The 12,800-nt window shown below is 27.6% G+C and overlaps 1 protein-coding gene across 3 annotated transcripts in view; it reads left to right on the top strand.

The window, feature by feature from the left end:
- Nucleotides 1-12,800, top strand: part of LOC119604738 (ABC transporter G family member 23) — a 120,070-nt gene that overhangs the window by 39,420 nt on the left and 67,850 nt on the right. For all 3 annotated transcript variants that reach the window (XM_037957546.1, XM_037957562.1, XM_037957555.1), the window contains exon 2: nt 2,735-3,855. In XM_037957546.1, coding sequence (XP_037813474.1) covers nt 3,626-3,855 — 230 coding nt within the window. In that variant the 5' untranslated portion in view covers nt 2,735-3,625. The remainder of the gene's footprint in view (nt 1-2,734; nt 3,856-12,800) is intronic.

The raw sequence follows: 12,800 nt of genomic DNA, 5'->3' as shown, positions 1-12,800 counted from the left end.
TACATAAACTTGATTTTTTATTTGTTCTTCTAAGTTTATACGTTATGTACATACATTTTTGTGTGTCTTCTTTATAAAAAAACTCAAAATATTTATTATATTTGCTAATATACTTAATGAATGTAAATATAAATAAATAAAATAAATATTGTGATTATTTTTGGCAATTAAGGTGTGTTTTATATAAATTAACATTTCTTCTTTCAAAATAGTTAGTGTAGTTACTTTTGCATACATACTTGTGTCTAATTTGCAAAATATTTCAGTTGTAGAAAGAAAACCAACAAAAAACATATGGTTATTATAAAATGTTCATTAGTGAAAACCATTCATTTACTCATTCATTCATTTAACTTAGTTAGCCAAGTAAAATATTGGTTAAATAAATAGACTAATACAAAAACGAAACAAGGCTACTTGCGTACAAACGATAAATAACAAAAAATAATCGTACAACAACCTCAACTAAAAATAAAATAATTCTTAAAATAAAGTTTAATAAAAATAGAAAATAAATGTTTGTATATTTTTTGTGGTAATAAAAAACAAACTCATATGCAAACTTACATACATACATATGTATGTATTAAACTATACATGTATACAAATTTATGTGTTTTTCCTCAAGTACACTTGGAAAAAGTTGAAAGACATTTATAATGGAAATTTTAATTAATGAATTGAACAAGATATTCGTTTGGATATTTTGTGATTGTTTTTTTTTTTTGGTTTTAGAAAATTTAATTTTTAATTATATTAAACCCCCATATTTTCCTCAGTGTATATCAATATGTTTAGAAATTGGTATTCGCAGTTGTGTCAGTATTTAGTTTATTATTTGTAATGACCAGAGCATGTAATAAAATGTATTTGTATTTGAAATAGACAAATAGTACAACACAGACAATCATGTAAAATATTAAATAGAAAAATATTTACCGACATACAAATAAATACTCGTCAATTTTTTTTCAATAGAAAATGGCGTTGTAGTTGTTGTAAAACCGTTATTTCATTTCAAATAAAAATAAATTGAAATGTTCACATAAAGCTGTTAATTATAAATTCATAAAAAAATTACTAATATTAAATTTAAAAGGAAATTAATTTAAAAAAATTATGAGTAAATTTATTTAAAAAAGGATTTTTTAATAAAATTAAAAATCGAATTGGAAAATATTGTTCAAACGAATATTAATTTTAATAATACAATCAAATATTCCTTTATGTTATTAAGTTTTGCATTTATAAAATATTTCTTTTTCGAGAGTTACTTACTGATTCAAGGTGCTTCCTTTCTATCATATAAGTATAATAAAGCATTTATATGGCAACAGCTTTTCCCAATAAAATTATTAATATGATTTTTATTTTTTCCACAGTAATAGTTAGTTGAAAGTTGTTATGTACTGAATAAAATTGAATTTTTTATAAAAAAAATTCTTTAAATTTAAGTAAAGTAAAGAATCAAATATACATTTTATATTAAAAAAATGTGATTCATTCGTCCGGCTTTTACTGTTGCAAGATGTTAGTCATGACATAAATTTTTCATAACAAAAAGGGATGTGCAACAAATGCTGGTGACACGGACATATTGACGTCTGTCTAAGCACACCCTACAGTTTTCAAATATGTAATTTGCAACATTGTAAGACTTTAAAAACAACTTACTAGTTCAGTCTAAAATATAGTTTGCAATATGAAAGCTTAAATCACTAGTTACCATTCTGGTTCAAAAGGTTACAGGTGGTACCCATTTTAAATGTTGTTTCATTTATTAACCCATTTAACTAGAAATAATTGTTATGTTTTTAAAATCAACTTTTTTGACTGAAAAATAAAAGTATAAAGTTTCAATATAAAAAAACATTTATGTACTGTAAATAGTTTGGTGCTTAGTGGCTAAAGAATTCGATAATGCAGTTGTATTGGAGGATATGCATACGCACACACTTACGCAAACACAAATACGTTCAACATATTTTTACCATAAAACAAAACCAAGAATGAAGAAAAAAGGATGTAAAATGTTTTACAATAATAATATTTGAATAAGTGTGTTTATGTACAGTGGGATATAGGTATAACCATAAAGGGATAAGTATATTTTATTTAATGTAATCCAAAAGTACAACCGGTCGACTTTAAAGTAATAGTTTAACCTCTGTTATACATATATTATTCATTTTTTTTCGAGATATCTTAACATAAAGCATAAATCAAATTTCCAAAACTGTTCCCGTATTCGCCTGGGTTGCAAGTTTTTACTATAATTTGTTACCGTACTAAAAATTCAATGTAATAATGTTTTGTTTTTCTGATGGCTATTTATGACTAAAACCTGCGAAACTGACGAGTACTGGAACAGACTTAATATTAATTGTAAAAGTACAAAATTGAAAGCGATGTCCATTCTGCACACTGTTTGATCCTTTGTAAATAAAAACTGTCCACTGTAACCATAACTATTTATACAAAGTTACACATGCATAAAGTATTTACATGCATATGTTGTTTTGAAAACATAAACATTGAATTGAATGGAAACATTTTAACAAGAAAAACGATGAACAAAAACCCAGAACAAAAAATGGGGAAAAAATTTAACATACAACAAAAAATTTTAAGCATTTTCCTTTTACTGGGGGGGAAAATAAAAACTAAAACAATATTCATTTTGATTACATTTCATATGCTTCATTCCGTATTTTTTTTTTCTATTTCATTCCAGAATATCAGCACCAGTCCAAACAATCTTTTGGTCCTCTCCATTACACTCTATCTCTGCTGCATACGAAAATATTTTGCATTGCCAACGCTGAAAACAACAATTGAATTGGCCTGCTTAACATCAATTGCAGCAATAACTTCAACACTTGACAAGACAACATAAATGAACAAGAAGTTCATCATAAAAACTTGTCATAAGAAGGAGAAGTAGAAGAGCAACAACAAACTGCAAAATACATAGTCATTGGATTGAAAAATACACAACAGATCCATATATTTAGAAAGTAATACGAACATAGACAATAGTAAATGTCTGAGAGAATTTGGTCATAAAGTATAAAAATATCAGGAACATCAACTAAAGATACAAACTACCACAATTGTCATATTTGCTGGAGTTGTAAAAAACCCTCCATTCCCAATCTGCAATATACATAACAAAGTCTAAGCACTTGTGTGTGTTGGGAAATATCCAAACGTGGCAGAAAGAAAACAAAGCCAAAGTTGTAAATAAGCACTTTGCAACATTGTTGAACTATAGTCTTATTACATGCAACAGTAGCAATTCATACATTCACACACACTCACACTCACACTTTTAACTTGCTATTAGAGTTGTTTCTGAATCTTATTTTTAATACGCAATACTCTGTGATTTATAGTCAAATAGAACGAGAAGCAATAATAACAAGCAACCGGATAGAAGTACTACAAGCGGAAATAAAAGAAAAACGCCTCCGGATATACTTCATAACTCTCTTGTGTTCTATCTGCCCTCTTTGCTTCTATTGTATTTAAGAATTTGAAACAATTTCAAGAACATTTCCAAATTGTAACCAAATTAAAAAACACACAACCACACGCACACTTTACACACATAAATACTTTAAATATGGATGCTGAAACAGAAGGAGTTCAACCCGTTCAGCCAGCAAGTGCTGCCTCAGATCCAGAAAATGATTTAGCTGCACGTCGTCGCCTGTTTATGTCACAGCCATCGACATTGGCCTCAAGGCGTCAACAAGCCGTATGTGTACGTCGTGCCCATAAAATGTATGGCAGTTCCAAAAATCCAAATGTTGTACTCGATGGTCTAAATATGACAGTACAAAAAGGCTCCATGTAAGTAACAAAAACAATTAAATTTTCATTCTTTACACAATTGAAAAGAAAAACGACAAAAATTTAATGCATTTAAAGGGAACTAAAGATTTGGGTGGAAAAAAGTATAATAAGTTTCCTTTAGGGAAGGGTGATGAAGTCAAAGATAAATTTTGTGGTCATATTGGTGGGTATAATCGATTGCATGTATTATCAACTTACCAACTCACACACGCACAGCATTTTATGGCAAACAAAACTTGGTATGAGTTTTCATATCAAATGGCCATCAGTTTAGTTTGTATGGAAATTTAATAGGGGTCCCCTAATGCTATTCTTTCAGTGTTTGGGGAAAATGTTTTTTATAGTATTTGCACAAAAAATAAAACTAACAAAGTTAAAATATTTTTTATACATATATACAAATTTTAGCAACATATTACTACTTATTGTTCTTTGCAATTTATACTATTGTTAAAAGTTTGAGATAAAAGAGGGTCAAGAGTCTCTTTATTTAAAAAATAAAAGGGGAACAATGTACTGCGATTGTCGAGGGGTAGAAAAATGTATTTAGTTTTAAATGCCAACTTGAATAATATATATTAGTTCATTTTATATAAGGAGTTCAAGGGGAAAAGTAAATTTTTAAGTGAGTTTTTGACGTAAAGTTAGAATTAGTTGAGGCATTTTTATTCATATAGGTCAAGTGGCTTCAATCTAGAAAACTTACTTGGTGGTTTCGGGGGAAAGGGAACAAGTGTTCAAACTTTTCATAAGATCAATTTTTAAAAACTACATACATATGTATGTTAATATGTAGCAAAAAATTTGGAGGATTTTTCTCAGCTTTTTAATTTAAATTATATTTGAATTATCTGTTTAATTTAATTAAAACTAATAAAACCTTTGTTGGATTTTTCATTATTATAAATTTTTACTTTTTATAAATCTTTTCCCTTATTTTTTTGTTTTGTTATTAATGGCGCTAAATAATTGTTAAGCCATATTAAATCAATAAAAGTTTTTAATTATATTTAATTCAATGTTTTATTGATAACGTCATCATTAACAAAATACGGTTATTTAAACAATAAAATTAAAAAAATGTTATACGACCTTTTAACACAAATCTCTACTAAAGCTTCAATTAAATTTTCATTACCAATATAAAAATGTATTAAAATACAAATGTGTCTGTCCGTATTTGATTTACTCAGCATGATAAATATTTTTTCAGTTAATTTTTTTGTTATACCTAGCAATTTTATATTTAATACATATTTTTATTTAGCAACTTTATATCATTTTTCCTAGAAAAATGAAAAAAGAATAAAAAAAAAATGCATATAATTATTTAATGACTGCAAGTTGTAATTTATAGCAATAAGAAGTAATTTCTAATAAAAAGTAATTACATTTTATTTAACATTTGTATATAAAATCTATAATTTACAAATAACTTAAGACTTACATATGTATGCATACATACATATATATGTAAAAAATTGTGTCTTAAATTTCCTTAAGTTGCTTTACAATAACTTGAAAATTTTTAAATGCAATCTGAGTGAGTTTCCCAGATAACGATTTTCGACTAAATTTTAAGCATTAAAATATTAAATATAAAAAATATTAGTATTTAGGACTTTCTTTTAATTGTTTCTTAAGTAATAAAATTCTACCAAATTAAAGAAAATTCGTGAAAAATTTTCTACGGAATTCTTTAACAATTCATAAGTAGAATACGAAGTAAATATTTATTAAATAAATCTTATATTAGATTTTTTAATTTGATTTCAATTACTTCTTTTCTGTGTGTTTATACCCTACACCGCTATAGTGGGGAGGGTATTATCCGTTTGAGCCGATGTTTGTAACAACTCAAACGGAAAAACCAGTAGTACCGAAATTGATGGAATCCGTTGTCAAAAGTGAGCTTACCACGTTTGTTAACATTTAAACAACGGATGTGTATAAAATTTAAATAACACCCAGTTATCCTTTTGACACCACCGATGTAATTTTGACAACTCATTGTTGTCATTGAAACAACGCATTGTTGTCATTGCAACAAGGCATTGTTGTCATTTCGATTACGCTTTGTGTCATTTCGTTTTAATTTCGACCAAACCAAATCAACATCTCAGAATCACTTTTTGAGTCGATTAAGCTATGTCCGTCGGCCTGTTTGTCTGCCTGTCTGTCTGTCTGTCTTTCTATCTGTCTGTTTGAAGGAAGCAGCATATTGAAAATGTTTGAAATCGGTCCATTATTTCACCTAGCCCACATATAACCGTACCTTCTGAATAGGGTGCTTGTGTTCATATTTATGATAAATGTTCTATTATCTCTACAAAAATCGGTACAACTTAGTTTGGTATAAGTCCAAACGTAATTCTACATAAATAATTTTAACGTAAACGTATATCCGTCTACCAGCATTTTGTTACCATATTTCGGAATTAAACCAAAAAACCAACTTTATTATTAAAAAAATCAACATTTTGTACATACTATTCGCTGGTGTAGGGTATCATATATTCAGCTATGCCCGACTATATATTCTTATTAGCTTTTTTTTTAAATTATGTAAAGTATTTCCTTTTTCTTACTTTAACTAAATTAAGATTTTTCAAAATACTTAAAACTATATTTATTGCAAGCATTTATTTTACACAAACAATTGTATTAGAAAAATAATTATTTTATAGAAATTTTAAAATAAATTAAATTGCAATAAATTATTATAGAGGATTATAACAAATAGATTTACAAGTTATAGTTTGCAGGCAAATAGAATTATTGATTTTAATTAGTAATAAATGTGATAAATACACTAGAGTATATTAACATAACTACAAATGCTTAAACTTAAGGTGGTAACTTTTACAGGAAGTAAAAATAACTGTTTTCAATATAAAGAAAGAGAAATATGTTGAAAAATTTGGGAATAGTGTGACTCCGATGTTCTAGTCTGTTAGACCGGAGGTCGTAGGTTCGATTTCCACCAGTGGTTAAGGAGCGCAGAACAGGCTCGATGGAGGCCTAGGTGTATTTCTTCGAATTTGATGTAACATACATCCTCCTTTCAAACTAACTAACTTTGGGATACTCTCAAAAATTTTATAACCGATTCCCTTTTAAACAACATTCGCTGAAAATCCAAACGTTTAAGTACAAAAACAATTTAGACAAATTCTAAAAAACTCTTTACACTTTTTATAGAGATTACCTTATTATAACTAATATTTAAACTACTTGTTACTTTCATTACCTTTCATTCTACACATCAAAACATGAATTTTTCTAACAATCGCATTTTTCACATTAGAGAAAATCTATTCAAAAATAATTACAAAAATACACTTCAAGTTTTATTTTTATGGCAAACTATTGTTTAATTGTTATAATTATCAAATCACTATTGCACGAGTAATTAATTATTCCAACAATAATTACGAAAAAATAAAATTAACAACTAGATTTCTGAAGTGCAATTTAAAAAAATATAGAGTTTTTTTAATCCATGAACAAATAATTTTAACCAAATTATGTGGATTGTGTTTTCAACACTTTATTATCAAGTGTTTTTAGTTTTGCCATTTAAAAACTCTTGAATTGAAAAGTTTATTGGCAAGGGGAAATTGCGCAATTTAAATGTCTAAAACACTATTTTGTTTAATGAATAGAAAGAAAATTAGCTTTAATAGAGATTAATTTAAAAAAAATTAATAATTTTTTAAAAATTTGTATATTCCTAAGTATATAGCATGAGTAATCCTTTCAAATATATTAACATTTTTAAGTGTGAACGCAGTAAAACATGCACTATTTAGAAACATGTCTTGAATTTTTAATTATTAAATATTTAGGAATGTTTAGTTTCTATTTAAAGTGACATTGATTGTTTATCATCCCACACCTCTACATCTGTTTAAGAAAAAATCCAAAATTTTAGCTGCAAATTGAATGTCATACAATAAAAATAGTTCAATATCATTTTTTAATACTAATAAACCTTGAAATTGTATGAAATCATAAAAAAACAGGCAAATTGTTTTTATTTTACTAATTTGAACAATATTATAAAGTAGACCAAAAATAAAAAAATAAAGATAAATGACACAATCTTATAATTTATTTACTTAATACAATTCTCAAATTTTCCCAAACAAATTATTATACGCCAAAATTTTATTCCAAATTCATGGTGACCAATAAAAAACCCTCCACAATAAAATAACAAAAATTATGTCTAATACAGAAAGCAAGCAAATAATTTAATTGAATTGAATTAATTCCGGTGATGCTCCAACATACCAACATACACAAATCTAATGAATGAATAAATAACCACAATTAACACATTAAATCACAACCAAAAAAAAAAAATAATAATGAAGATGACGACAACAACAACGGCATGAACAGAAAATACATAAACATGAAGAATAAGTGTAAGAGATGGAAAGAGCAACTCGAAATGGAAGAAATAAAATGAAATGAAGAAAATAAATAAAACAAGTTTCTTTTTATTAAACATCAAGTTGAACCAAAACACGCCAACCAACTGACAGATGCAGACAACAAACATTATAGAAAAGATTTAACCTCACTTGAAGCAGAGTGTTTGTTGGTTTGCTTGGTTGCTGCCTGCTACTGCCGGCTGCTGCTGTTGTAGTTAAAGACAAGAAATAGTAACAGCTTTTACCAAAAAACAGCAAAAGCAACCACCAGCAGCAGTAATAGCAGTCGTGTTTGTAGCTGAGTCTTAACAAACTGGGTCAATGTCAGCTAATGGCTTAAATAAATTTTGATGTAATAAAGATGAAAAAAAGCAAAGCAAACACAAAAAATCCAAACAAATACAAAGAAACTCAAAACCAAAAAATACAAAGACAGCATCTGTCTGCTAAAGCTTTTTTTCTTCAAATAATTGGCCTCAATAGTCGCTATGGTTTTTACCCTACTTTATTTGTATCAGTTTTCTAGGCGAAGTTCAAGGTTTATGATTTATTAAAAATTAGCTTATAAATGCCAATAAAATGTGTAAACAAAAAGTTGAACTAGTTTTAACTTCTCCATGTGATTGTTTCGAGGTCAATTAGGAAAAATATAACAAATCTTTTCGGGATTCTTATGAGCAAATAAGTAACTCAATAATATTTCAATTCTTATGTGTATACTATCTATACCCAGTGTGCTTTGCTACCCTAAAAACAATATAAATGAAATCATAGCTCATTAAAGACCACCCATCCCCCCCAAATATTCACATGGACGTTAGAGTTTTTCGCGCAAAATTTGAAAATTTTAACTCTTATAGTTTTCCAAATAAAAGAGGGTTCCACTCCCCCTTTTCCCGGTCCACTAAATTATCACAGAAATGTTCACATCAATGTCAAAGTCGTTCGTGCAAAATTTGAGGATTTTTGCTTTAATAGTTTCTTAGATATACGATATTTGTTGTTTAATTCATGTGGAGGTTCTAAGCCCCTAATTAAAGTCCGCCCATTTTCCCTCCAAATGTTGACATGAACAGTTATTGGTGCAAAATTTGAAGATTCTAGCTTTAATAGTTTCCAAAATAAACGATTTTTTATTTAATTTAAATGGGAGGTGCCACGCCTCATATTTCCAGTCTACCCATTTTTATTATAAATACTCATATTGACACAAAAGTGGTGCCGACAAAATTTAAGAACTCTAACTGTTTTTTTCTCACATATACTAATTTAAGATTTACTTTATTTGGGAGGTACCACGCCCACTACAGCTAGGCCACCCATACTATCCCCATATATTTACGTGCATGTCAAAGATGTCACCTCGCCCACTTGAAATTTCCAAATAAAAAGAACCTATCCTATATCCCATATGGGAAGACAATGTGAAAATTTCAGGAAAATCGGTCCAGCAGTTCAGCAGTCTATAAAGTCCAAACAAACATACAAACAGACCTTAATTTTTATATACATATGTATATAGATGCACGTAACAATTGCTATTTGTATAGAGAACTAAAGATTCGTTTTGGTCTCAACATAAATTTAAATAATTTTAACAAGTGCAGTATAAGTAAGCTTGTAGTTGTTAGTAAATATTTCAAAGTAACAGCTGATTTAGTACAGATGGTCATTAGAGGAAACATTAAATCGTTAACAAAAGAACGTATGAAAAAAAAACTAAATATTTTTTGTTGAAGGGGAAATAGCTGGCTGTTACTACTGCACGACAATGTGTTTTATGGCAAAACACATGCACAGTAATCAACATAATGATGTTCATTATAATAATGATGTTGCATGTGTATTTAGCTAAGTTGCATGCTGCTCACATTTTGCGCAAAACAAAAAACATGCACATTGCAAATTATTGCACTTGAACTGAAATACAGCAAAAAACAAAAAAAAAAACTGCTGCATATTTATAACTGACTGAAATGAGACGACCACAGTGACCGGCGGTCTGTCAGTGGTTCGTATAAGTTTCTGAACAAATTTAGTTGTAGAGCATTGGTTCCGTTTATTCTGGCCTGGTTGGTTTAGTTCTAATTGCAAACTCATTTCGAATCTGAGTATTTACTGTTAAGTTACAACTTTATTAGTTGCTTAGATGTTGTTGCAATTATGACGTTTTGTGGTGGTTACAGTGTGATAATCTTACCCATTTACCTTACTCATTAACAACCACCTTGTTTTTTCCCCAACGTCATTATGATTCTTAATTAATTTAGATTTTACTCTAAGGCAGAAGAAGGAGGAGGTTCAAGTTGTTTTTTTTTACAAAATTGTTGTTAATTTTGTTGTTGTTTACACATTTTACAATATTAATTTATAAATAATTTTGATTTTTTTCCCAACAACATTTTTAACACATGTTTGTTTTTGTTAACGTTAGCATTTTTAGATTTTATTTTAGGTTTCAGTTTAAAGCAAAAAATTGTATTTAAGCTGATGTTGACGCCTTATTAACTTGACCATGAAAATGTTGTTGTTTCAAGCATGCTTAAGTTTTGTTTATTGCTGTTGTTGTGTTATTTTAACGTATCTAGATACATGTGTTTTTTTGCTGTGTTATAGTCACTATAATTGTCATTAGCAACACGCGAGTTTTCTCACATTTTTTTGTAAGTCTTCTCAGTATTTTTAGTTTTTTACGATTTTGGCGTTGGAGTTAAAAGTTTAACGTATTTAATAGTTTATAGTTAGAAGTTAGTTAGCTAAACTATATTTAGTTGCTTTTTTCATGTAAAGCAATGTATGTTTCTGAACTTGTTATAAACTACAAAAGCAGAGGGCAAACAAGTCCACTTTGACGGCCAACAAACAAAGTTTGATTGTTTTGTGGTAGAATTGCAAAAAAGTTTTATTTGTTGTTTAGATTTATTTGTTTATTTATAACTAAATATTTTGTTAAGTTTATTTATAACAAACAAGAAGTCTACTCAACTTTTTTATTGTCAGTTGACCATAATTTGTTGAGTGTTTAATGCGTTATATTATTTTATAAAAAAAAAATACAAATTTTTAAAATTTCTTAAACAATTAAGAGGTTTCGTCTGCGAAGAGGCCTTGAATTCAAAATTTTTTAATTTAATATAAAGTCAAAGAAAATTATGGGAGATTTTAAACTATTTCTTTTCGGAGTTCTTACCCTTATAGTAAAAAATAGCTTTGATTAAAATATACAAAAGAATAATAAAAATGAAAAGAAAATACTATAAATTCTAAAAAAAATATATATACTAAAAAATTTAGTTTTTGACAAAATATTAAAATTTTTCAATAAAAATCCAATTTTTACTAAAAGTAAAATTTTTCACTAAATGTCCAATTTTTCACTAAAAATCAAAATTTTCACCTTTAATCTAATTTTTTTTTTACTAAAAATCCAATTTTTCACTAAAATACTGTTTTTGACTAAATACCCAGTAAAAACTTTGATTACCATGTAAGGAGTTCAAATACTAAAATTTACTTACACAATAGCATTTTCAGTCATTATTTTAATACGGTGATGTTATTGGAGGCAAGTACTTACCACAAACGATTACAAGTAATTGGAAAAAGTACCCATTGTAAATCGCATGAAAAAACGTAGACAGCTTCTATATCTTCATTGGCAAGATGATTAATGAATTAGAAAGTATTTATATAAGACATTATTAGTAAGACCGTATTAGACTACTTCTATGTAATCTAGACAATATGTAGTAGTCATTAAAAAGTATGTTGTTAGGTAAGTAATTACAATTTAAAGGTATTACCTAGTTTTTGCTGGATATAAATTTTTTCATAAAAATCCAGTTTTTTCTATAATTCCGATTTTTCATAAAAAAAATAAATTTTTTTCTATATTCCGCATTTTTACAAAAAATATCAAAATTTTCTCTATAATTTTTTAACCAAAAATCCAATTTTTCATACAAATATTTCGAAAATAAATTTAATTTAATTTTTTTCTAAAACTTTTATCAATATTTTATATCATTTACATGATTTATGTAAAAGATAAATATGAGTTGTTATGGTTTTGTATTATTTTTTGCCTTTAATAAACAAATACATTTTAATAATCGTATAATACGTGACCTCTGGGAGGACTTACAAACATACGATTAATATTAAGTAAACTTGACCTTTAACTTTCCATTACAAATAATAATAAAAGGAAAAAAATACGATCAAAATCCCTTAAGACTAAACAATATAATTGTAATTGTTATTCTAATCTAACAGAGTCTATACATACACACCCCGGCAGTTTGTGGTGATTGTTCCGAATCTGATTTAGATTATAAATGTACAATAGACTTATGAAACAGAGTAATTTTGGTGGGATTAATAACTATATCCGAAACTACAGACTTATCCTCAGTTCTCTTAGGGACACTATAGACTGCATAGTCTATCGCCACTATACTATATAGAGGCGATTGAGTTCACCCCTTTTCTAAAACTATT

Source organism: Lucilia sericata, unplaced genomic scaffold (genome assembly GCF_015586225.1).
Source record: "Lucilia sericata isolate MDLA Ls3-8-SP2 unplaced genomic scaffold, ASM1558622v1 Contig000014F_arrow, whole genome shotgun sequence".
NCBI classification, from domain to species: domain Eukaryota; kingdom Metazoa; phylum Arthropoda; class Insecta; order Diptera; family Calliphoridae; genus Lucilia; species Lucilia sericata.
Note: the sequence above shows the minus strand (reverse complement) of the source record. Positions and strands in the feature narration are given on the sequence as shown.